This window comes from Euleptes europaea, chromosome 10 (genome assembly GCF_029931775.1).
Source record: "Euleptes europaea isolate rEulEur1 chromosome 10, rEulEur1.hap1, whole genome shotgun sequence".
Classification (NCBI taxonomy): Eukaryota; Metazoa; Chordata; class Lepidosauria; order Squamata; family Sphaerodactylidae; genus Euleptes; species Euleptes europaea.
The window spans coordinates 25120220-25147201 of record NC_079321.1 but is presented as its reverse complement, the minus strand read 5'-3'; the positions used below and the strand labels follow the sequence as shown (position 1 = coordinate 25147201).

Here is a 26982-nt window from a genome sequence, read left to right as displayed (position 1 = left end):
GGCGGGGATGGAGGGAATGACGTTATGCCAATGACACTGTCAGTTCCGGTGAATACCCGGAAGTGATGTCATGTCACCAGCGTGATGTTGGTGCAACACTCTAGGATTTGGACAAAATTCTTCAGTATCAGAATCAATATCTGGCATTTCTGTGGACTAAGTTGTAAATCCTATAGAGATGCCTCCTTCCAGATTTGGTGTCCAGGTAACTGCTTGCGACCAGGGTCATGGCCAAAGAGGTAGGCTCAGCTCATACATCTATTCGGCTGCCAAAATCTTTTCAGCAGCAAAGGCACAGGTGCACACCTTCTCCTCCCTGACACACATCTCCTGAAATATGTGGTATAAAGGCTTGATGTGCAAAGCATGACTCTTCTGCCACTAATGAGGGGGTGGGGAATCATAGGAAAAGGGGTATTATGCGTAAAGCTTTTGTGTCACATGTATTGGGGGGTTGTGATGATAAGTTAGAGTACCCTCCTGTTTCTGCATCACAGAACAGGGTCTTGACATCCTAATAATAGTTTAAACAAGGCCAGATAGTTTCAGGGATGTAAATGTGAAATAGGGAAATTATTGCATTATGAACTTGATTTTTAAAAAATTCTACTGAGATTCATTCTTAGAAAAGCCTTCCTTGGATTGCCTTTTTAATTCCCTGAAGGATAAACTGTAATTTAAATATGATACGACTACAGGACAAGATGAATAAATTAACTTTCTTTTCTCTGCAAGCGACAAAGTATAAACCAGACTTTATTTTATTCAGGTATGCCAAGTCTAATTTAATAAACCATCCAAGTAATTTAATCTCACCCCACTGGAAGTGTTTAACACTGCATTTGAAGTTTTTATTTCTTCTTTGCCTTTAATGACTTTTCGCCGTAAGTAGAAATGAAAAGTAACAGCAGTGAGGACAAAACTGAATTGAATTACCTAAGTACATCTTACCTTCTTTCTTTTTTTTAGATGCAATGAAATATTACATGTCTTGAAAGCCGGCCATAGAACTGACGGTATTCAAAATGGTGTATGGTGAGTTCTTCCACAGACCAGGACAAGATGAGGAGCTCGTCAACTTGAATGTGGGTGGCTTTAAGCAGTCTATTGGCCAAAGTACATTGCTCAAATTTCCCCATACAAGACTTGGAAAGCTACTCAAATGCCATTCAGAAGAGGCTATTCTGGAACTGTGCGATGACTATAGTGTTGCGGACAAAGAATATTATTTTGATAGGAACCCTTCGTTGTTCAGATACGTGCTGAACTTTTATTACACAGGTAAACTCCATGTTATGGAAGAGCTCTGCATCTTCTCCTTCACCCAAGAAATAGAATACTGGGGGATCAATGAACTGTTCATTGATTCCTGCTGTAGCAATTGGTACCAAGATAGGAAAGAAGACAGTCCAGAGAAGGACTGGGACCAGAAAAGCAACAATGAAAGTCTGGACTCTACATTGGAAGAGTCTTCCATATTTGAGAAGGATCTTGAGAAGTTCGATAAGCTGCGGTGCGGGAACCTGCGCAGAAACATATGGGTCAGAATGGAGAATCCTGGATATTGTTTGTCAGCCAAAATAATTGCTGTTTCTTCCCTGAGCGTGGTCCTGGCATCTATAGTGACTATGTGTATCCACAGCATGCCAGAGTTCCAAAAGCTGGATGCCAACGAAAGAGAGATCGAAAACCCTGCTCTGGAAGTTGTGGAGATCATATGCATTATTTGGTTCACCTCTGAGCTAGTGATTAGGTTGGCTGCTGCTCCAAGTCAGAAGAAGTTCTGGAAGAATCCACTGAACATCATTGATTTTGTCTCCATCATCCCATTCTATGCCACCTTGGCAGTGGACACAAAGGAGGAAGAAAATGAAGACATTGAAAACATGGGTAAAGTAGTCCAGATCCTACGGCTAATGAGGATATTCCGTATCCTGAAGCTGGCGAGGCATTCTGTTGGACTACGGTCTCTGGGTGCCACTCTGAGACACAGTTACCATGAAGTTGGACTCCTACTTTTGTTCCTGGCTGTGGGGATTTCTATTTTTTCTGTTTTGACCTATTCAGTGGAGAAAGATGACGAGACATCAGAACTGCAGAGTATTCCCATCTGCTGGTGGTGGGCCACCATTAGCATGACCACTGTTGGTTACGGGGACACCTTTCCAGTCACCCTAGCAGGAAAGATCATTGGAACGTCTTGCATTATCTGTGGAATATTAGTGGTGGCTCTCCCTATCACCATCATTTTCAACAAATTCTCAAAATATTATCAAAAGCAGAAGGATATTGATGTGGACCAGTGCAACAACAACCCGCAGGAGAAGACAAATGAGCTTCCTTATTTTAATATTAGGGATATTTATGCAAAAAGGATGCATTCCTTTATTTCTAGCCTTTCTTCAGTAGGAATTGTAGCCAATGATCAAGACTCAACGGACGCCTCCAGTATCCAAGATGTTGAGGATGTTTATAACGTATCATCTTTGCAGAATGGTACAGGAAAATGAGTTGAATCTCTTTTTCTCTTTACAACTGTTTTCCCCGTCTAATGTTTGGTTAACACACCTTTATTAAGAGCACATAAATCTCAGGGTATTTTACTCTCTGCCATATGAGGACGTTATTTGCTCCAATGATGTCACACATTCTTTACTAGTTAGATGAGGCTTAAGGATAGATAAGCGGTGTATGGTGGTTTAGTCCTTACGTGATTCAGGAAACTGGTATTAAGGGTTCTTTTCCTGCAGCCAAGGGCAATAGCCTTTTAAAGGATGTGTGGTTTGAACCGACTGCTTCTTGAGAAATGGCGAACTGCTAGCACATAAGATGTACGCTGCAATGAAGTGAAATTCTTACACGTGCATATTCCTGAAAGGAAATACAAGTGCATGTAAAACCATATTCACTTGGAAGCCAAATGCATTTCCTAAAATAGGACAGGGATTTATTAACCAGTAATGTTAGTGGCTATTCATTATGGCACAGGTTTTAATCCTTGGCTGCGGTTCTGTTAGGCTTTCTTCAGAGAAGGAAATTTTTTAGATGTTCCGCACAATGGTACCAGTTCATTGTGCTTCCTGCATAATGTGAAGCACGTGGATTCTGATCTCTCCTGGGGAGAGACATGGAGCTTGCATTTGTGTGTTCGGAGGTGGTGGTGGTGGAATGCAAGAGTTCCCATTTCAAACTTGAGTCATTTACGCATCTTTGTCAGTGCTTGTAATGTCTAAAGATGCCATGACCCAGGGACCAGCTTAGTGGGGATAATGGGAGGCACATCAACCATCAGAATCCTTCCAAATCATTGCCTTGAGTCACTTTTCTGTAGAGATTCATAGAGCTAGAAGGTACCAAAAAGCCATATAGCTCAGTTCCTGGGTCCTGACCTAAAAGAGAACTGTTCATTTGCCAGCCTCCATAAATCACATGACCATATTCAATGATCACTGAGAAGGTGCCCTGCATAATTGTAATAGCAGATGAAGTGGACTTGAGTAGGCAGACCATAAAAATATGTAGAGCCTTAATAGCAGGCTTGGGTCTTGCATGTCTCTGCATCCCGGGGCTTTGGAGTGAATCCATTCCTGCACCTAGCAATGTGTTTTCTTTTAGTTCTTTTTATATTCAGTTCTGGTTTTGGAAAAGCACAATGCTTCCTGTTTCTCCAGTGCTATGGGTTCATTCATCCTGTCCATACAAACAGGCTAGCTGTCATGTATTGGCTTGGCCTTTGAACTTCGTTTTGTACCTTCTGTGTGCTTCTTTTGGTGACAGTGACAGATACCCTACAATGGCAGAGAGAATCAGTTTTAGTTCTCTACTAAAGCTGTTGAAGGAAGTTATTGTGGCTTCCTGGAAATGGAACTGTGGTGCTGCTCTCATTGTTCATGACTTACAACCCATTCCTGCGCCTTTGGTGGCCAGGGAACGACATGGCCGAGGCACTGCTGCAGCGCCTCCAAAGCCATTCCCCGGCCGCCGAAAGGCTTTTAAAAGCCTTTTGAAGGATTTTTATTGTTTAAATGGGGCACTTTCCCCATTGAAAACAGCGAGGCTGTGCCAGCAAAAACTAGCACAGCAATGCTTTTCTTTCCCTCCACGTACTCTGGGCAAAAGGGGCTCAGGAAGCTGCCTACTGGCAGCTCTGTGCTCTGGAACGACCTGGGAATGCCCCCCGGGATGCAGCATGGGGCTTTGTGCCGGTGGGACGCTGGCAGAAGGCCCAGCCAGCGTCCCTGGGAGGTGCTGCTGTGGCAGCACCAGGAGAATGGATGGTGTAAGTGGCTCGAGCACCGGCGCAGGGGGCACGAACGCCGACACAGCCCCTTTTGTCCTTTCGGGTCAGGAATGGGCTGTTACTACATATAGAAGTAACATTAGCTGGACATCAACAAATGGCTGACATTCATGAGAAATCTTGTGACCACCTGCAAGGTGTTAAAATGCCATTATAAAAATCACACTGTACATATAGCAAAAATTTTCAGAGGTGCAGAATCCACTGCCAATGAGATTCACTAGCACACTCCATTTTTGGCTTTTGGAACAAACTGGCGAAGCCCTGCCATTCCCTCTGAGGCAGCCAAGTTGCTGGGGAAGTTACATCCTTCAACCCATTGTTCAGTGCGTTAGCTGGGCAGCATTAAAATGGCACATAACGATTCAGAAACCACTAAGAGTCATAAAAGAGTTCAAGTTCTTTCCATCTTTAGCCAATGTTAGAAACTAGGAGCCTTAAGTTGGACTTGTTCCTGCTGAGCAATTAGTACTTTTTTTAAAAAATAAGAGCTTTTTTGCTATAAGATGCCATAGAAGCACATGATCTAGTAGAGGCAAAGATTGGGGCCTTCTGACTTACATATAAATATGGGCTTATTTCCTTATTGTTAAAAATGCTGGATCCTAATCAAAGGAACATCTTATTCTTCAAAAGTTATGTGGATATTCACCCTGTATTTTCCGAAACTGTATAAATATTCATAGTGTTTGAAAACTTGCTGTGGCAAGGGTTGATCCTCCAAATGCCAGTTTGGATCCAGTGCAGAATTTCTGCTTGTGCCAGAGCTGTTGCAGAAGCAGAACTGCAAGAACAAGATCACTGCAGTTGCTTGCGCCAAGGCAGCTTTATTGTATCCCTGCTTGCGTTTCCACTTGTGCAAGATCTTGTGCAACCAATTTTAGGGCACTTTAATATTATATGGAGGAAAGCCCTAGGCATTGCACAAGGTCTTGAGCAAGCGGAAGTATGCTAAATTCATTTGCAAATACAATCTCACAGTGCCCCAGTGGCCACTGTAGTTGTGCCATTGGTGATGATACCGAGGATAGGGCTATCCATGGCTACTAGTCAAAATGGCTACTAGTCATGGTGCATACCTATTCTCTCCAGGATCAGGTGAGCATGCCTGTTATATTAGGTGCTGTGGAACACAGGCAGGATAATGCTGCTGCAGTTGTCTTGTTTGTGGGCTTCCTAGGTGCACCTGGTTGGCCACTGTGTGAGCAGACTGCTGGACTTGATGGGCCTTGGTCTGATCCAGCATGGCTTTTCTTATGTTCTTATGAGGTAGCATCTTATTTTACCATTGGCGTCCATTTGAATAGGCCCTGTTTTTTGGGAAAGCTGAGCAGGTGCCTAAGACTTATAAAGCACAACATGCAAAAAGGCTTTCTTTTCCATGCTGGTTCCCTCACAGTGTGACATTTCTTTACCAACGTGAAGCTTGCCTTGGTTGCATTTCTCACTTTGTTCCTAGGCATCTGAGTAGCAAAGAGCCTCAGAATAGGTTGCCACTTATTGTGTTGGCATTTCCTGCTATCGCTGACTGGTGACAACCCCCAAAGCTGAGGTTGGAACACCTCCTTGACCCAAAAACAATAATCTCATAGGAATCCTGCTATTTATATCCCTTGTCTAGCCTTGACGCTTGACCACATCCCAAACCTACCCTCGTGATCTTGCTGTAGGTCACTTGACTTGATCATGTGAGGTTCCTGTAGACCAGAGGACTGCCTGCAGAGTGGCATGATCCTCCCATAAAAGTGCAATCCTAAGAACATTTTCCTGGGAGTAAGCCCAATTGAATAGACCCGAGCAAGATTCTGAGCAGACCTGCTTAGGATTGCTCACTGAGTCAGCTCCTCATATGACCCCATCTGAGTGGACAAAGACCAGGTTCTGTTGTACGTTAGCACAATTTAAATCTTGGGTCCATGAGCTGGATCAGGGCAGCTCATTACCAGCAAGAAGCTGGGGCACAACAGTAATTTATAAGTAGCAAAGTTCACATGGCTTTCTCTTGGGAAACACAACCCTTTAATGCTGCAGTTTGATGCCATCAGTGACCTGTTTTCAGATGATCACTTCAAATGTTCCCAAAGCTCCAGTAAATTACTGCAACTGCTTAACGTCTTATAGAACTTGTAATTTTTAATTCAGAAATAAGAAGGGAAATAACTTTTCCTTCCATAGGCAAGTTCTATGGATTGGTTGGTTCTCCATCTATTTATATACCTTTGATACTTGTGATGTTTTAAGGAGATATTGGAATGATCCTCTGCCTTCACGTATTATTTACTTCATTTATGCCCTGCTTTTCTCCCCAGTGGAGACCCAAAGCTGTGTACATCATTCTCCTTTCCTCCTCCTCCTCTCAGCAACAGCCCTGTGAAGTAGGTTAGGCGAGAGTGTGTGGCTGGCCTAGGGTCACCCATCAAGTTTTCATGGCAGAGTGGGGATTTGAACCTGGGTCTCCCAGATCATAGTTGAAATTCTAACCACTACACCATACTACCTGACACACTGTCTCTGTGTGTGGGGGAAAAAATCTGTCATGGTAGCCATTCAACTTTTCACTTCTATCCTCTCTTCATCTGCCTGAGAGACAGATGGGAATTCAGTTCAATCATAATATTATATACTTTAGAAACGGTGCCCATTGTAACAATATCTTTGAGATTCCAATTGGGCTTTTTCATTCTTTTATAACCCACACTGACATATTACAACTCTCTGTACAGCAATATGATATGAATCTGGTGCAGATGTGATAAAGGCCTTGTGTACAACCTTCTGATCTGTAATGGCCCCAAATGAACCATTGTCTTCAATATCAATAGTACAATGGATTTTTACCCCAATTCTACAGTGTGTTGCAAGGCAGAAAAACCAGTTACTCCTGGTTTAGTAGAGCTAGATCTGAGGAAAGTGTGCTTCTTCTGTTTATGCAAGATTCACTGGTGCATAAATCCTATTAACAATCAATAGTGGAATCGCTGTCTCTACCATAGAATGTAGAATTGCAAATGCTCTCACCTGCTGTTAGAGATTGTGCTGTATATATTGATGCTGATATTACAAGGCAGCCTTAAAGTCTGAGTTTCCTTTGCTAAACTTCCTCAGTTTCTGCAGGTGCCCCTTAAGATGCCAAAAACAATAAGAGATGTGATGGTGTATATTACACTTGTATTGTTGAGATGATAGATAACAGTGGTTGCTGAAGTTTCATTAGGAGGGGTTGTGGCTCAGTGGTAGGACATATGCAGAGGTCCCAGGTTCAGTCCTTGACATCTCCAGTTAAAAGGATCAGATAGAAGGTGGTATGAAAATCCTCTGCCTGAGAGCTGTGCCAGCCAGAGTAAATACTGATAGATAGACCAATGATCAGACTCAAGTAGCCCTGTTCACATGTTACAGTGAACACACATACACACTTCAAATACAGCATGGTGTAGTGGTTAAGCATGTAGTGGTTAAGCGCGGTGGTTTGGAGTGGTGGACTGTACACAGGTTGTATGTCTGTTCACTGTAACCTGTGAACAAGGCTACTATGAGGCAGCTTCATGTGTTCAGCCACAAGTTTAGATGATACTTATGCTTACAAATTGCCAATGGTATAATTTGATACTTGTGATGTTTTAAGGAGGTATTATTTATGTATTATTTACTTGATGCTCTCCTTTTTCCCCCAGTGGGGACCCAAAGCAGTTCTTCCCCAGGCAGGGAAGGCTGGGAGGGAGCTGGAATTCACACCAGCCCAAGCACTCCCTAGTTCTTTGGGAATATTCCTTCCTAAAAGACACATGAAGCTGCCTTATACTGAATCAGAACCTTGGTCCATCATAGGTCTCAGGAAGAGGTCTCCAGGGTCTCAGGCAGAGGTATTTCACATCACCTACTTGCCTAGTCCCTTTAACTGGAGATGCTGGGGATTGAACCTGGGACCTTCTGCATGCCAAGCAGATGTTCTACCACTGAGCCATAGCCCCTCCCCTTCCACAGCCCATTCCCTGCTATTTTGAAGTGTTGTAGGAACACTTTTTCTGCTTAAATTTTTCTGAAATTTTCTTCTTCTTCATGCATTCTAATTTGTATGGCGGTATTTTCATTTATTTATTTATTTTGAAAATTTACACCCTGTGTTTCCATTTAGCTCAAGATAATTATTATTACAGTAATAATGATCTGTTCCACCTTGTTAAGGGTACACTTGTAAGAAGCAGACCTGCAGAACAAATACAGGGTTGTTGTTGTTTTTTTACCCTGCACTCACTTTTCCTTGTAAAAAGTGATCACCCTCATCGGCTTTTTGCCCAGAAGTGGGAGAATTATTATTACTATTAATTATTATTTTTATTGGATAAGCAATAACAAAAAGAGTAAATGTTAGATAACCAGGTGAAACTAACCAGGATGAGTGTGAACAAATGCATATGTGTACTTGGGAGTTGTTTTGGTTTAACTAAGCAGTTGGGATGAAAGTTTCATGGTACAGTATGGGTTTTAGGAGAGTTTTGAAAGGATTCTAGGGATCTGCTCAAACAGAGATGAGATGTGGGATCTGTCATATTTCTTGAATGAATCATAGAATCATAAAGTTGGAAGGGACCACCCGGTTCATCTAGTCCAACCCCCTGCACAATGCAAGAAATTCACAACTACCTCCCCCCCACCCCCAGTGACCCCTACTCCAAGCCCAGAAGATGGCCAAGATGCCCTCCCTCTCATGAACTGCCTAAGGTCAAAGAATCAGCATTGCTGACAGATGGCCATCTAGCCTCTGCTTAAAAACCTCCAGGGATGGATCACTTACCACTTCCCGAGGAAGTCTGAATGGCTAAATGTGGGTCTTGAGATGCCAGAACTTCTGGTAATATCTGTTGAAGAACAGACTGCAGGAATTCAGTTGATACAAATGACCGTTTGAGCCCTAGGTCCAAGCCTATGAAAAGTAAGCAGGCTTTCTTTCCCACCTTACATCCGTCCCCCGTGCCCTAGACACTACTTTGGCTAAACACAGGGCTTTTTATAAGCATCCTTTTCTGGGAATGGCTGACAAGGGTTGCTTGCGTATGGGCGTACTGGAAGTTGAGAACTCACTGCTGCTGGAAAACATAATGTTTTCACTGCTGCTGGAAAACATAAGGGTATTCCTCGGCACCCAAAGTCAGTTCAGTTGGTATGTAAGCTTGAGAATACCAAGTCGCTTTGGAAAAGGGCTTTGCGAGAGATCATCATTAAAGGGCAATGCAATAACTTCGGCGTCTGTGAGAGCTGCAGCACACCGTGTGCTGACTCATCCTGACAATCCCTACATCTCCATCTGTCTGTTTGCAGCAGTCGTTGAAAATGACAGTTATTGGCTTGGAGTCTAGGTGAAGTTCCCTTAATGCTCTCAAATTAATCAGCAGTTTTTAAAAACCCACTACAAATCTTCGGTGCACGGAGCATCTCTTCCTCCTCCCCACTCTTTTTAAAAGCCCCCAATGACCGCCACATCCTTCAATTTGGTATGACTGAGTGATGAGAGATGGCGGCTCAGAAACCTTAGGGCTAGGGTGTCTCGCACTTACACTTCCTCACCTTTGCCAAATCTTTTTCAGCCATGATGCAAGGGAAGTCATTAGAAGAAAGTTAGTGTTTTTTCTGTACCGTCTTCTCCTTTTCTAAAATCCTTTTGCTTTGTATGCTGCAGAAGGGTACTCACAGTCATAGAATCATAGAGTTGGAAGGGACCACCAAGGTCATCTAGTCCAAACCCCTGCACAATGAGGGAAATTCACAACTACAATCCCCCCACGCCCCCAGTGACCGCTACTCCATGTCCAGAAGATGGCCAAGATGCTCTCCCTCTCTTGATCTGCCTAAGGTCGTAGAATCAGCATTGCTGACAGATGGCCATCTGAAAGTACTTGGGGTGGTCTGGAGAAAAGCTTTAAAATAAACTCTGTCCTAACACAACAGCAGTCTTCTTTAATTTGTTATTAATTAGTTAAAGCCATTTAGATTTTGAGAAGCCAGGTGGATATTTTTTTTTTGGGGGGGGGGAGCTTTCTCCTGCCCCTGGTTCTCTCAGTTCTCTCTTCACTTCCTCTCAGTTCTCTTCCCTTCCTGCAGCTCCTCGCTGCCACCTGCTTTATACATCATTCAGCTGTTGCCTTCTTTCCTTCTTGAAGCCAGCTCCTTGGTTTGAGTAGGGGTGGTGAGGGCAAAGGATCACTGATGCATTGCCTGGCACTGTTTCCCAAATCAGCTTTCTTTGATTTGCCCTGGGTGAAACGGCTCAGGGAGTGACCAAGAGATGGAATACCACCTATTGGACATTAAAGACAACTCAACCCATTTGTTGCTGGCAAACAAATAAATTTACCATGAGTGAGGGAGGATAAGTTATCTCTAGCAACTTTTCTCCATCCCATGCAGATTTTATAAATCCCTATCTTGTCCCCCCCATTGGTAATCTTTTCATTAACTGAATCTAAGACTCTCTAGCCATTTGTAGAATCATAGAGTTGGAAGGGACCACCAGGGTCATCTAGTCCAACCCCCAGCACAATGCAGGAAATTCACCTCCCTCTTACACTCCACATTCCTCCTAGGAAAGGTGCTCCAACACTAATTATCTAGTTGCACTCTGCTGCACCTCTCTCCCAGTTCTCCAATACCTTCTGCAGTAACTAGAACTGTTACACTGTATTCCAGATGAGACCAAGCCACAGATATATTCGGGGACGCTACAACATTGGCTGCTTTATTTTCAATCCTTCCCCAATTGTTGGTGATGATATAGGATCCCCCTGAAGTGATTTGTCTTCTTTTGTCTGTATACATAACTCACAAGAAGAAGAGTTAGTTTTTATATGCTGACTTTCTCTACTACTTAAGGAAGAATCAAACTGGCTTACGATCACCTTCCCTTCCCCTCCCCACAACAGACACCCTGTGAGGTAGGTGAGGCTGAGAGAGCTCTAAGAAAGCTGTGACTAGTCCAAGGTCACCCAGCTGGCTTCATGTGGAGTGGGGAAACCAACCCAGTTCACCATATTAGCGTCTGCTGTTCATGTGTAGGAGTGGGGAATCAAACCGGGTTCTCCAGATTGGAGTCCACCGCTCCAAACCACCGCTCTTAACCACTACACCACGCTGGCTTTCAAGCAGTGAGGTGGTGATCTCTTGAGAAGCATATGGTTTCCTGCTTATGTAAACATGCAAGCAATGCAGACCATGTGAGCAAATCGTATGATATGCAAATCTAAGACCAGCAATCCTTCAAGCCTACATGAACTCACTTAATTTTAAACTTGGAGGCGTTTTCTGTTCATGCATTAGTATCAGAAGTTGCTTTGGACCTAAAATCTGCTGAACAGTTTCTCTTAAGCTATCGATAGGAATGTCCATTTGGGGTATAATTTCCTAGGGGTTTTTAAAGACTGGAATACATTACCAAGATGAAAGAATACTGGATTGTAGCCAAGAAATAAAATGATTCCCCCCCCCCACATCATTTCAGATGATAATATGCAATTGCTGTGAGAGTTCATATACTTGAGTTGAAGTTATTTATCATTTTAGCTAAATCATACTGAGTGTAGCCACTTTTGGATTATATAATACATTAGGTAAAATACTTGGAATGAGTGAATTTTGGCAGTAACTGATACCCTTATCTGAAATTATTTCTGCTTGGCTGTTTTTCCCCCTCCCCTTTTTAAAGCATAGTAATCTTGGTAATGTGAAATAGGAAAAAAAGAGTCAGCTTTCTTCTTTGTGGGCTGAGGCTCAAAGAGACAAGATATATTTTCCCCTCGGGGTAGAGTCAGAGAGGCTTTTCATTAATAAATGAGACGGCAAGTCATCCTTTAACGTTTCCTAGAGTTAGGGGTGTCCTTAACATCAATGAAAAGGCAGATTTCTGAGCTGTGAAAAATTGGATTCGGTGACTTGCATAAATTTTGCAGACTAATCAAATTGCCATTTTGTGCATTGTCACTAATTCTTCTGGTTCCAGAGAGAGTCTTCTGCAGTCCTCCACAACTGCCCCCACAATGAAATCTTTTTCAGCTGCCTCTGGTTGTTTTGATTTTGAAGCATTGTGGCGACATTATGGCCTTTGAGCCATAAGAGCCAGAAATGTGCTTTATCCCCACCCAAACCAAACCTGGGACATCACACTCTGTACTCTATAGCCCTCTAGCTTTTTCCCGCATTTGCATTGATTGCAGGCTGCAGACAGGCTGGCTGTAACTACCATAACTGCAGATGGCATTTGCCGCCTCAAATAAGACTCCCGTCTCTGGCCGTCTCGGGTTTCAGGATTCGAGTCGTTGTTGAAAGCGTGATTGTGTTTTCAGTCTTCAGCTTGCTTGCAGATTGTATAGTGTGGTGAGTCATTGTTCCCCTGTTACATAGATGGGAAGGAAAGGCTGTGAGAATGCGCCCTCATCACTGTATGGATTATTGGGTGGCCGGCTGTCTCACTAGTGGCATCAATGGCCCTGGCAGTGGGAGGTTTTGACACTTCTGATTCAAAGCAGGAAAGCCCACAGCCCTGGCTGTGGTATAGGCCTGTAGCTAGGGTTGCCAGCTCCGGGTTGGGAAATACCTGGAGATTTTTGGGGTGGAGCCTAAGGAGGGCGGGGTTTGGGGAGGGGAAAGATTTCAATGCCAGAGATACCAATTGCCAAAGCAGTCATTTTCTCCAGGTGAACTGATCTCTATCAGCTGGAGATCAGTTGTAAAAGCAGGAGATCTCCAGCCAGTACCTGGAGGTTGGCAACCTACCTAGAGCAGGGGTGTCAAACGTAAGGCCTGGGGGCTGGATCCGGCCCCTTGACAGTTCCAATCTGGCCCGCAAGCCATCCGAGGCAGCCACACACCCCAACACAGTCTCCTTCTGGGCTGGCGAGCCTGCTGCAGCCTTGTAAGCCGAAGAAGCCACCCCCACTCTCGATCTGGGCTCTCAGCTGAGGCGGCCACCCCCCCCCCCAACACCAATCTGGGCTGGCGAGCCCACTGCCAAATCAGCCACCCCCTTCCACTCTGGATCTGGGCTGGCGAGGCCTGGTCTAGCCTGACCAAGTGACATTTATGTCATATCCAGCCCTCTTAACAAATGAGTCCAACACCCCCAGCCTACAGTCATCTCTTACACTCTCTGCTGTATGGTTGCTTTCTCTCTAGCTCGATAGACGCAAAGGCACCTAGTAGACAGAGGGCTGTAGGTGTTCTGTAGTTGCGTTGTCCGCGGACGTGGAATAAAGAGAGCCAACACCAAAGGTGGGATAATCAAAGGGCCAACTTTATTTTCATTGCTCAAGAGGGATCTGCAGTGCGCACTGGCCCAAACCCCCAGAGCTAATTGCAGCATGGGCAATTGGTGGGATGCAGCCGCCCAGCATTCGCTTTCTCAAAGAGGAAGGGTCAGCCTGACACAGGCCCATATGTGCCCCTTCCTTGGGCCAGCCTCTCTTTCCACACCAGGCCCCAAGTGTGGCGCTCTGTGCGCACCACCAGTGTCCAAACCACACGTAGGGTTGCCAGCCTCCAGGTACTAGCTGGAGATCTCCTGCTATTACAACTGACCTCCAGCCGATGGAGATCAGTTCACCTGGAGAAAATGGCCGCTTTGGCAATTGGACCCTATGGCATTGACGTCCCTCCCCTCCACAAACCCCAGCCTCCTCAGGCTCTGCCCCTAAAACCTCCCGTCGATGACAAAGAGGGATCTGGCAACCCTAACCATGCCCCTGTTCTCACTTCCTTGAAAATGAGGATGGGGCGGCCTTTTTTTACTTTGGGCTGAGAATATGGCTGCAGTCCAAAATGCCCTCCCCCTGTGCTGCTCCTGGGGGACAAGAGACCCCCCAGGAATGACATGAGGGTGGGAGATAGGGAGATAGGGGTCAGCCGTGGAAAGGGGAACGGGTGGAAATTGCCCCCCCTTCCGTTAGCAGGAATATTCTAACTGTGTTCATAGTTCTGCAATTAGTTTTTCCAAGTTTCTTTTAGCAGAACACAGCTGGCTTACTGTTCAGGGGGTACTGGCACGGGAGTATTTCCTTTCCCCCTATTCCATTTTCCTGATAAATATCAGCCCTCCTCCAAGATGCTGTCATTCCTGCTAAACACCCCTTTCTCCTCCCCTCCAATCCCGATGTTCCCCTTTAAGCACTGGAGCCAAGTGCACATCAGCACTGCTGTTCTCTAGGGCTGCCATCCTTGTCCTTGAAGGGGGGTGGAAGGGCTTTTCATGGTCACTTGTCCTGGTTCCTCAGATGGGACAGGTGTGTCAAACCTGGCGCCGGCTTCACAGCAGAGCCTTTGAGCGGCACTAGAGGGAAATCATGGCTGGCGAGTTGTTGTTAGGCTGAAGATGGGCGAATGATCGCTCAGACGCATGAAGTCAATAGGCAAATGCTTTCCGTGGGATGAACAACCCCATTTAAAATAAATTAGTAGCGAGAGCAGGGTCAATAACGTTGTTGGCGCTACTGTTTTGATTCCCCTGCCCCTTCCGAGTACAAAGCTAAATGTGCATGATAGAGATACCTCTACTGCTGTACATGCAGATTGGACAGCTGTCAAAACGTTATTACATTTCGTTAAGAAATGTTGGCACCTGGCTTAATCTCTTCTAATGTACTGCGTGCTGGAGCGCATAGAGGGACTGCTGCATTACAGGAATGTGCAGCGCATGCAAAGAGCTTCTGTTTTAAATTGCGATGCGTGCTCTAGGTTGGGGGAATGCGGCTTTGCTTCTCAGGAGTGCACTGAACAGAATGCTGAAAACTTCAGCTCCCAACCCCCTCGCTTTTTGTTTGCAATCTTTGCTGCTTTCTCTATAAAACAGTAGCTATATAACATTGAAGGAGGCTTGTGGTTAACATTTCAGGGATGGTTTGGGAAAGGCAGACCACAAAAGGAATTTCAAGTTGCCAGTCCAGGTGTAACGCGCTTGCTGCAGCCGGAGAGAATGTGTCCGATGCCAGACATTTCAGCGGAAGTCAGAATCTATCGTATTTTTGCAGAAGGCATTTGTTTGGAAACGTTGCTTTAGTTTTTAAGGTAACAGTAGTTGCATCTTGATCAAATTAGACCCCAGTTTGTGACCCACTAACTGCTCATTCCTGAGCTTTGTGGAGGCCGGGGACGGCGTAGCCGAGGCGCCACCGTGGCACCCCCAAAAAGGTTCCCTGACTGCCATAAGGCAAAAAAAATGCCTTTTTAAATTTAAAAAATCAAAAATGGGGAATTTCCCCCCATAGACAACAGCGAGGCTGCACCAGGAAAAACCTGGCGCAGCAATGCTGTTTTGGAGGGGGGCGTTCCTGGGCTGGAAGGGGTTAGGAGGCAGCCTAGCAGCAGCCCCACCCCCTGGAACACCCCTGGAACACCTCCCTGGACGCTGGCGCAAGCACTTGCACCAGCAGGACACCGGCTGGAGGCCAAGGTGGTGTTCATGGGCTGCACTGCCACGCCAGTCCTGGGGCGCCGCTGCAAGTGGCACGGATGCCGGCGTCCGTGCCACTTTGCACAGCGCAAGTGCCAAGTGGCACTACACCAGCATCCATGCCACTTTGCACAGCGCAAGTGCCAAGGATGCCGGCGTAGGGGGGCTGGTCGCTTCCTAAGCCTGTCCAGTCCCCAGGCTCAGCAATGAGCTGTAGGTCAAGCACAGTGTTGTGGCCTATCCAGTCTTTGACACACAATTTTTGCAGTCTGAAACAGGAGTTGGACTCCTTCGTACACGGCTGATGCATTTAATTTGGTGTGGCAGTGTGGGGAGGTACTGCTACATTACTGAAGGCATGTTTTCTATGCACACACTTCAAGCATTTTCTGCAGTCTTGTCTAACAATTCCCTCAAGTGGTAAGCTAACAGACCACTTTCATCCCCCCGCCACAGCACCTATATACAATGTTTTGGGCTTTTCCTTTTAATTTTTCCAGGGACAAACGGTCTTTTTAAGCACTTTCCTGTCAATTTTACCACATTCTGGGGCTGCCAACCTCCAGGTGGGGTAGGAGGTTGGAGTCTTCTGTGCACGTAGAGTAGCAAAAACAGTAAAATAATCCCCCTCCCAGTACTGTTACAGCATGTAGGGTTGCCAACCTCCAGGTACTAGCTGGAGAGCTCAAGCTATTACAACTGACCTCCAGCTGATAGGAAATCAGTTCACCTGGAGAAAATGGCCGCTTTGGCCATTGGACTCTATGGCCCTGAGGTCCCCCCCTCCCCAAACCCCACCCTCCTCAGGCTCTGCCCCAAAAACCTCCCGCCGGTGGCGAAGAGGGACCTGGCAACCCTATCAGCATGGGAAAACTGTTTGGGGAGGGAGGCAGGAGCCCTTCTTCCCCCTGCGGTGGTGTTCCAAACCTGTTCACGTTCTATATTTTTTAAAAGCCATTTTCCACAGCTGCTGTGCAGTTGCAGAGAACCCCAGCTTGGGTTCTCTGCAACTTCACAGCAGCTGTGGAATATGGCTTTTCCGCCCAAGTTGTTAAAAAACCCAAGTTTTTTTTTTTTAAGTTGTTTAAAAAACCCAAAGGATTGTTTAGCCCTCAGGGTAGCCAGAGATCTGAGCCCTGTACCCTGCCCCTGCCCGTTTGTCCCTGGGTAACAAACACATTTTGGACCAGCTGAAGCTTCCAGATGGTTTTCAAAGGCATTCCCATATAAAATACATAGAAGAAACAGTCTCTGAATTTGTATCTCCATGTTCACAGGTGCTTTCCTGTAGCATGGCAATGTGCATGAGCATACCCCCTCCCCACACTGAATTCTGTTTACCTTGTGCAAGAAGGACTTTCCTTAAGAAGAAGGCAAGGAAAGGGGCTTGCAGTATAATTTGTATCATGTTGGTTTTCTGCTGATGCTGAAGACTCTGATATAATTACATTTTCTGCTGATCTTCTGTGCTAAGAAGAGCAGGGGGAGGTCAGTTTGGAAACTACCATCGTCTCAGTCGATGCCAGAATTGCCATTAGTACTTTCCTCCCTTTCATCAATGAGGAAACGCTGCCAAATTTTGGCTTTGCTAACAAGCCTTTTGCTGATGTTTGCTTGAGCTTTCAAACTTCTGGGTCTCATTATAATTGCCAGTAACTTCTTCGAAGAACTAATGTGTACAACTGGCTTCCCGACAGATATGTGCATGGTTATGATAGCTGTGCTGTTCTAATTTCAGGCAGATAGTTAGCAGTTTGTATTCCCTATTTATAATAATTGATTAAGTGCTATCAAGTTGCAACCAAGGGGTTGTCATGGCAAGAAGAAGAGTTGACTTTTATATGCCGGTTTTCTCTACCTTTTAAGGAGAATCAAACCATTTACAATCTCCTTCCCTTCCTCTCCCCACAACAGACACCCTGTTGGTGGGGCTGAGAGAGTTCTGAGAGAATGGTGACTAGCCCAAGGTCAGCCAGCTGGCCTCATGTGTAGTAGTGGGGAAACCAACCCGGTTCTCCAGATTAGAGTCCACTGCTCCAAACCACTACAAGAGATGAGCAGAGGTGATTTGCCATTGCCTTCTTTTGCATACTAACCCTGGTTTTCCTTGGTGAGTCTCCCATCCAAGTACTAACCATGGCCAACCCTGCTTAGCTTCCAAGGGCTGACAAGCTCAGGCTATTCCGGGCTATTCAGGCTGCTGTTTAGACAAGTATCATGATTACAAAAATGCTTCTTAGGCATTTTTGTAATCATGATACTTCCGGTGCTGTGTATCAGTCGATCAGATACCCCTGTGTATCAGTCGATTTCTCCTCACAGACTGGTTCCCCCTGTACACGTACAACCTTTCACCCTTACAACAAACGTCTAAGACCTGCACTTGAGCCTCTCTGCCCTACTGGCTGTACGTATGACGCAAATGGCACTGTTTTTTTGCGGTTCTTCATTGTCCACAAACCTAAAACACTAGTTCCTAGCTCCTCTTGTCCTGCACCGTCATTCAGTTGTGGCTCTACGCTGTAGCTGTGCCAGTTCTTCTGTGCACATGCATACTGGAGGTTCAGCCAGCGTCGTGTAGTGGTTAAGAGCAGTGGTTTGGAGTGGTGGACTCTAATCTGGAGAACCGGGTTTGATTCCCCACTCTTCCATGTGAGCGGCGGAGGCTAATCTGGTGAACTGGATTTGTTTCCCCACTCCTACACGTGAAGCCAGCTGGGTGACCTTGGGACAGCCACACTCTCTCAGCCCCACCTACCTCACAGGGTGTCTGTTGTGGGGAGGGGAAGGTGATTGTAAGCTGGTTTGAGTCTTCCTGAAGTGGTAGAGAAAGTCGGCATATAAAAACCAACTCTTCTTCTTCATCATCCTTCACCTCATGCTCCTAATCCTGTTAAGCATGGTAGTCTTGGTTCCTTTCCTTGGTGTAAAATGTATTGGTTGCTCATCATGCAGAAAGGGATGAGGGTGGGGATTGAAGAAGAGTTGTTCTTTATACCCAACTTTGCTCTATTATAAGGAGTTTCAAAGCGTCTTACAATCACCTCCCCTCCCCCCCTTCCCATAACAGGCACCTTTTGAGGTAGGTGAGGCTGAGAGAGTTCTGAGAGAACCGTGACTGGCCCAGCTGGCTTCATGTGGAAGAGTTGGGAATCAAATCTGGTCTCCAGATTAGAGTCTGCTGCTCAGGTGGAAGAGGGGGGGATCAAACCCAGTTCACCAGATTAGAGTCTACCACTTTTAACCACCACACCATGCTGGCTTTCCACTGGTGTAATGGCTGTGTTGATGTCACCAAAGCATGAAAAAAGCAGTGCTATTTGACAATGCAGGTCCTAGGAGCTGGGGCATTTATGCTGCTTTTTCCTAGGGAACAATTGCAGAATCCACAAACTTAGGGGCAATCTATGTGTGATCCTTGAGTACTGTGACTGGATCCCCCGGCATGTAATTTAGCTGTATAAATAAAGCAGTTGTGTGTGGGGTTATATGGATTTGGGCCATGGCACTGGGGAAGGGCATCATTAAATCTTCCTCCTATGCTATTTACCTGTTGCTTTAAACCCCATTAAGGAAAAAGATCGGAGCCCACTCTCTGCCTGTCTTTTTCCCTACAAAGATGAAAAGCATCCTTGTAATAGGGAAATAGTGCAGAGGGAAGAATCACCATCCCCCCTTTGCCCCTCCAAACCACATTGGAGCCCCCACAGCATTTTTTACAGTCAAATAATGTCTCGTGTTCCAGTCATAAGTTGAGATGTGAAGGCCTGGGAAAAAAGGGGAGCTCTCCAGCCACCATCTGGAGATTGGCAACCCTAGTGTACTAAGATAGCAGAGGGTGCGTCAGCTTGCAGTTTTCTCTCAAGCACTGGGTACATTTGCAATTTTGCTTGTACAAAACTAAGACATTTATAACTTTTAAATTCCATAAATATGTCAAACATTGTCATTTTATGTGCTAAGTAAGTCATAAATGATGCATTTTATGTTGTTAAAGGAGTAATATTAGTTTATGTTTGATAGGACCGTAAGTATTGCATATATTTCAGTCCGTCCCCCCATTTAGGTTTTTTCCCAAAAAAACAAAACAGAAACAAAACTTTTTTTCTGTGGCTTCAGAATTTCTGGAAATTTTATATCTCTAGTCACAGGATTTCAGCATCACATGTGGTTTGATATAGACTGCTCCTTTCTCCTCACTCATTGCTCTCTCAGATGGTACAATTCCTGCCATGCTACTATCAAAACCTCTCCAGAGGAGAAGGTGGACCGCCAGGCAGACAGCCTGGTCTTAGTATACTGAGCATTACTATAGAATATTCCAGGATTTTTTTAAAAAATTGAGCCTACAAACAAATCAGTGGCCTACAAACCTATTGAGCCTACAAACAAATTGAGCCTACAAACAAATCAGTGAGTTATAGATCAAATCAAGCCTGAACTGACCCTAGAAGCTAAAATGACTAAACTGAGGCTGTCGTATTTTGGTCACATCATGAAACGACAAGAGTCACTGGAAAATGCAGTCATGCTAGGAAAAGTAGAGGGCAGCAGGAAAAGAGGAAGACCCAACAAGAGATGAACTGACTCAATAAGGGAAGCCACAGCCCTCAATTTGCAAGACCTGAGCAAGGCTGTCAAGGATAGGACATTTTGGGGGACTTTTATTCATAGGGTCGCCATGAGTCGGAAGAGACTTGACGGCACTTCACACACACACACACACACACACACACACACACACACACACACACACACACACGCACTATAAGAGGATGTTGTTTTCATTTGTATGTGGTCTCATTGCAATATATATTTTGCAACAGCTACTCATATTTAATTCACCTCCATTTCATTTATGTTTTCGAAGGGGCTTGTACAGAGAGAGGCTAGAATGTACGAATAAAACGGCCGTCCTTTTTTGACGCTTCCACTTGTATGCACAAGCACGCTCTAGGTTTCCTCTGAAGATAAAATTCATTATAATTATTGCCAGTGAATTTCACTTTATGTCTAGTAATTGCCATTTTCCCCTCCACATCTCCTTTGAAATGAGCGGACAATGGAAAACTAAACAACAGTCAGGCAGAGCTTGGCTGTGGATACACTTTGATTTCTTGCTTAAATTATTCCAGTAAAAATAAATAAATATGGAGTGGTTTCCTTCAGATCATTGAACTGACAAAGTATTGCACTTTTCAGAGAGTCTGGCCCTTAAGACTTGACCAGTTTCCATGCCCAGTGACCTGCTGCTCAGCCATTAATTGGATTTAATTAGCATTCAGTGTGTGCTGGATTGCACTCAGAGACAATTGGGCATGTATCAGGGTACAAAGTGAATGGCAAGAAATTGTGATAATCGCAAATAAATGTATCCGAGGAGGCTGGACTTAAAGCAGAGTATGAATTCTGTTGAGAAAACACCCATGAGGTTTTTATTTAGTTTATTTACTTAACAGCAGGAACATTTGGTTTTTTTAAAAAATCAAAAGGGTCAACTGTAACATTTGGGGGTTAAAAAGAGGTCTGAAAAAGATCAAGACTAATGGCCGATGGGTAAATAAATCCAGCAAGGATATGTTAGGCATAAAGATTGATGCAGTCTGTGGCATTTAAAGAAGGTTGGGGGTCGCTTGAGGTATAGCCTGTCCAGTGCTTTTCTCATTTTTTAGATGAGGAGGAATTTACTTGACATGCTGATATATGAGAGTCTGGAAACCATATAAGATTTGGGGATAATGGGCCAATTTTTGTCGTATGATAAAGTGACTGCCATTAGGTGGTGGAATGGTGGCTGGGAGGGAGAAGAAATCCTTCTTCCCAGGAACTTGCAGCTTAAGTAGTAAACTTGCAGCTGTGTATATTAACTAGCAAGGAGAAGATTGATACATTCTTAGCATAGTCTGAAAAAATGCTGATGGAGACTTTACAAAGTAAGTGGGTTGTACCCAAGGTTTAACCCAAATTGCCGCATGATTAGCAACATTTATAATACCAGCGCTAGGATTTGGGGGGAGCTCTAGGCCAGGGTGATACATCCTCAGTGCCCATTCCCTTAACATGAAAGAAGGGGCCAGTCTAGGGTTGCCAGTTCCCTCTTTACAACCGGTGGGAGGTTTTGGGGGGCAGAGCCTGAGGAGGGGAGGGTTGGTGGAGGGGAGAGACTTCAGTGCCATAGAGTCCAATTGCCAAAGTGGCCATTTCATCTAGGTGAACTGGTCTCTATCGGGTGGATATCAGTTGTAACAGCAGGAGATCTCCAGCTAGTACCTGGTGGTTGGCAACCTTAGGCCAGGTGCACTGAGATTTCTGGCATGCTGCCTTTGACGGTCTGAGAGAATGTTGATGCTTTAGGGCAGGGATGTCAAATTCAATTGTTACATGGGCTGGATATAACATCAGTGTCACATGGACTGGCCAGGCCATTAGGGTTGCCAACCTCCAGGTGTTGGCTGTAGCTCTCTTGCTATTACAACTGATTTCCAGGTGATGAAAACCAGTTCCCCTGGAGAAAATGGCTGCTTTGGCAATTGGAGTCAATGGCATTGAAGTCCCTCCCCTCTCCAAACCCTACCCTCCTCAGACTCCACCCCCAAAATCTCCAGGTATTTCCTAGTCCGGAGCTGGCAACCCTACGGGCCATACCTCACCAGCACAGATCGAGAGTGGGGCGGGGGGGGGGATGGCTGCCTCGGCTGGCTTGTGTTTGACATTCCTGCTTTAGGGGCTGGTGAGCCATTTTGTTAGCCTGAAGGCCATGGCAAATGCCCGCTCTTTCCATGGTCTGGAGCTGGCCCTTTAACTTAAAATTGTGTGTACTACATGGGGAGCTTGGGGGAAAAGGATTTGGAATTTCAGTTAAGTGATACCAGTCAGGCAGTATGCAGGTTACCTTGTGTGTATGCTTGGAAGCATTCTTCTTAGACGATCAAAATGACAGAGTCTATGGAAATATAGCTTAGAAACAGCTAAGCTACTGCAAAATGAACAGTTTGGATTTTGGCATTTTTTTACTCGGTTTTGAAGAATGTGTTCCTACATCTCTGTGTACAGGATCGCTAGGTTGTGTTTCTGAATGGTAGCTTGTTGGTTCTCTGTAGGCCTGTGTTCATTCTTAAATACTAGTTTCCTGGCTTGTTAAATGGTGATCCCTTTTCTTGGTATGGCGGGTGGTGGCTGCTAGGCATGCAAACAGGTCTGAGATTGGAGATTGGTATATTGGCTGATAATGTCCCAAAGACTGATAGCTTCTTAAATAAGGAAGGAAACACTATTGTCTAATGCAGTTCCCAGAAGGAAAGACCTTTTGGAGGGGCCTTTCTCAGGCTCAAGGTTGCAGCTTCCCCTGTCTATAATCTTCTGATAGTACCACTCTGCCCCATGCTGGGTAAACCCAGCAGTGACATCGGCACATCCCCCAGTGACATCCCCCAGTGACATCCAGCCACGGCCTTGCAAAACTCTATGGTTTCCATAGAGTTTCGGCAAAGATTGCTAGAGCGTCCACATTGTTTCAGGAAAAACCCGGCAGTGACGTCAGCGAATCGCGTGGGTTGTGCGTGTGCATCGAGCGCCTCCTACTCTGCCTGGCCCTCTTTTGCCCGCTGACCAGCTGAGGGTTGGCGGGCAGCCCAGTGGATTGGCGGGCTTTTGATGGCCCCCACTAGGCGATTGGCAAGTCTACTGACAGGACTTAACTATTTCCCCCTTCCATGCCTTTGTATGCATACTTACCTTAAGTGCAGGGTGCAATTAGATTGAATAGGAGGTCTGTGGGCATCCCTGTGTCTCAGTCACAGAGTGTGGATTGGGTGGGACACAAGGGGTTATGAACCAACTGCTCATTTCCTTCAATGGCGTCTTGCATTACCTGCACATACGTAGGCATGGGGAGAAAAAAACAGGACTCTTTAGAGCCCCATCAGGATTCTGTCTCCATGAAGAACTAAGTCATGCCCAATGTTAAGAATTTTTAAAATCTTATTAAAAGGTAAAGGTCCCCTGTGCAAGCACCGGGTCATTCCTGACCCATGGGGTGACATCACATCCCGACGTTTACTAGGCAGACTTAGTTTATGGGGTGGTTTGCCAGTGCCTTCCCCAGTCATCTTCCTTTACCCCCAGCAAGCTGGGTACTCATTTTACTAACCTCAGAAGGATGGAAGGCTGAGTCAACCTTGAGCCGGCTACCTGAAACCAACTTTCGTTGGGATCGAACTCAGGTCATGAGCAGAGCTTGGACTGCAGTACTGCAGCGTACCACTCTGCGCTATGGGGCTCTTATTAAGAATTTTTAAAATCTTATTACAGGAATTATATTATGATGACTACATACACAGATATACTGGGAAATGGCCTTTAAAAATACAGTCAGTTAAATGTCTAAAAATAGCAAGATACAATCACAAGGAAAGCAATGCTGATGTCTGATTGCTGAATTTCCCATGACAGTATTTTGAGCATCATGTTGGGTGGGAGGGAGAGGAGGGGGGGTAACAGGGATTATTAGTATGATGGGGAAATGTCGTATCAGTGACATCATTACGACATCCCATGACTTGCCCCCTGTATTTAAAGTTCTCCATTGTTCACAAGGTAGAAAGAGGATGCAGGCAGCAATCATTCTCCAAAGCAAAATCTAGCACGAAAGTCATGTGAAAGTCAAGTAGGACCAGCCCAAATGACCCACAATTGTGTGCACCATTTTGTGTCATTTTGGTTTATCCTGATAAGAAATATCTTGTGTCTTTTGTTTTTTGAGTTTGTCCACAAGACAATAAAAGTTCTGGTAACCCCCAAAGCACCAGCATTCAAAAAAACCAAAATCAATATGAGCTACCATATTTAACTTCCCATGACCATTTCAAGCCATTGTTTCCTACTAGGTAGTGGCCCCATGTACGAGAGTTGACTTTGAAGACACCGAGCCTCGGCATTAAAAATATGTTTGTCTCCTTCATGTAGAACGGGCATCTTTAGTCTCATCGAAGACTCATCTGTGACCGGACCTGTAGTCTGCTGGTGACCTCTGGCACTAAGCACAGCTAAAAGCATCCATACGTATTGAAGAGATGCTTCAGCATCCAACTGTTCAGAACGGTTAAAGGATCTCTAACTAATGCAACTCCCGGGGGAGATAACCACGAGCAGTAAGTGGCAAAAAAAATGGGGCGGTGCTCGCAGATGTTGCTAGAGCTTATTGTGCATTCGCTGCTACAGCTTCGCACCAACTCTCCCCTCCCCTTTCCACCGAAAAAAATAAGCCATACATACCATTGATTGCCTCATTTTATACTTTTGGCCAGCAAGACAATTTATATAGGATCAGCTAAGCCACATGGCATAATTTTCATGTTCCCCTCGCCTCCCCTCATGAATTAATTGAAGCATCTGCTTTTTGGGATTCAGCCTAACTTTGCTGAATGCTTCCTTGCCATGATTACCACCATGACTTTTGCCGCTGAATAATAATGACGATAGCCATGTATTGTGATCGATAACCGCTTGCTGTTCTTTCGCTTGTGAATTGTTTTTTAAAAATTAAATAAACGGGATACTTTCTCAGTACGCCAACTGTGCAGCTATCTCAGCTAACCACTTCACAATAAGGCAGGCTACCTCAACTCCAATAAAACTTTGACATTACCAATGACCTTTTGTGAGTATGTGTTCTTTCTAAATCATATCATCTTATTGTATATATGTAAATCAAACACTGGTTGGTTTAAAAAGTGCAAGCTAATTGTAATTTAAAAATCGATTTGGTTCCTTTTAAAAAAACATTTTTTATTGATTTTTTAAATATGGGATACAGAAATTAAAGAGGGGATTTTAGGGGGAAAACAAAAGCAAAAATCATAAACATAAACATAAGCAAGGTAAAACAACCATCTGAAGCATTATTATTGGAATCCCTGGTATTTTTACTACTAGGATATTTTCTATCAATGTTAAAAATTATTACTAAACAAAATATAAAGTCCACCTTTTTATACCAGTTACTGTATTAGTTTGAGCTTTAAATACAATATCATACTGTTATTATTATTATTATTTAAAAAAAAAAACAGTTCTACCTTTCAGCATCTGCCTTTATACCTAACTATAACAAGAAGCTACTCGTTGGTTTGGTTCCTGAGAGTTAGTCCACCCAACTTAACCACATGGTTGTTGTTGTTTTTTTAATTTAAATATGTATTTCTGTTAAAGAGGAAATCTACTACCACATTGTTTATCTCCTAACAGTGCTCTGTATATTTGTCCCTGAAGGCCAAATTTGTTTAATTTAGGAACTAGATACAGGATTAATCCAAAAGGAAGGCTATGTTGTTTTCCAGGTGTACTATCAAGAAAAAAGGGGGGGGTTTGACTTAAATTTCAGGTATGTACAATATTAAAATACATTTTGTGTATAGTGTTTGGGAGGGTCATTTTCTTTTCAGGAAGAAAAGAAGACATTCTTTTTCTCTCTCCCCCCCCCCCCCCGCATTTGTGTATATTGATGCAAATAGTCATATCAACACACTGGGGAGTTTTCAGCCCCCTTTCTGCATCACTAGCTATCACGGAGGAGGAAGGAAATCAAGGAAAGACCTGAGTAAGTATGCCTACATCCTCCTTGAGAGACTAATAACCAATTTAATTCAACATCCTTTCCCCACAGTGGCCTTAGGATGGCCAGTCCAGAATGTGGGAGCTACCTCAGGGGAAAAGATGAGATTGAGCAGTGATAATCCAAACAGTGCTACAGGAGGAAGCCTTAAGCATGCACTGGTTAGAAAAGCAAAGTTGTATGGTTGTTGATTTTTGTTTTTGCCATCAAGTAACAACTGAATTATTGTAGACCCTGTAGGGTTTTCTGGGTTTGCTATTGCCTGTGCACCGCAACCCTGGACTTCCCTGGTGGTCTCCCATACAAATACTAACTAGGGCTGACCTTGTTTAGCTTCCGAGATCTGACGAGATTGGGCTATCCTGGACTATCCAGGGCAGGGCTGGATGGGTACGCAGAGATAAAAAGTAATTTGAAGTGATCATGAAAAAAATGTATTTAAACTTTTTTTCATTGCCAGCTGTGTTGACCTTTCCAGCATTTTTAGAACAAATAGTTAGGGAGGATTCCAATTCAGATTGCAGCCATCGTAAGGGGGAGGTGGTGAAACGCTTCTCCCTGTGCACTTTCACTGAACAAAACTCAACACCTGCAGTGCTATTAGTCCAGGTTGGGGGAGAGGGAATATGCGAGTCTGCT

At 44.7% G+C, this 26982-nt stretch overlaps 1 protein-coding gene across 1 annotated transcript; it reads left to right on the top strand.

Annotated features, from left to right (window-relative positions):
- The first annotated feature begins 997 nt into the window (after positions 1-997).
- Positions 998-25035, top strand: KCNS3 (potassium voltage-gated channel modifier subfamily S member 3). Its single transcript, XM_056856480.1, has 2 exons — positions 998-2496; positions 24696-25035. The coding sequence occupies exons 1-2, from the start codon at positions 1026-1028 to the stop codon at positions 24731-24733; spliced, it is 1509 nt and encodes a 502-aa protein (XP_056712458.1). The 5' UTR covers positions 998-1025; the 3' UTR covers positions 24734-25035.
- The last annotated feature ends 1947 nt before the right edge of the window (positions 25036-26982 follow it).

Coding starts and splice junctions, on each gene's coding strand:
- KCNS3 (XM_056856480.1), top strand. CDS start 1,026: ATGGTGTATGGTGAGTTCTTCCACAGACCAGGACAAGATGAGGAGCTC. Junction 2,497..24,695: donor CGTATCATCTTTGCAGAATG/GTACAGGAAAAT, acceptor TCCTTCATGTAG/AACGGGCATCTTTAGTCTCA.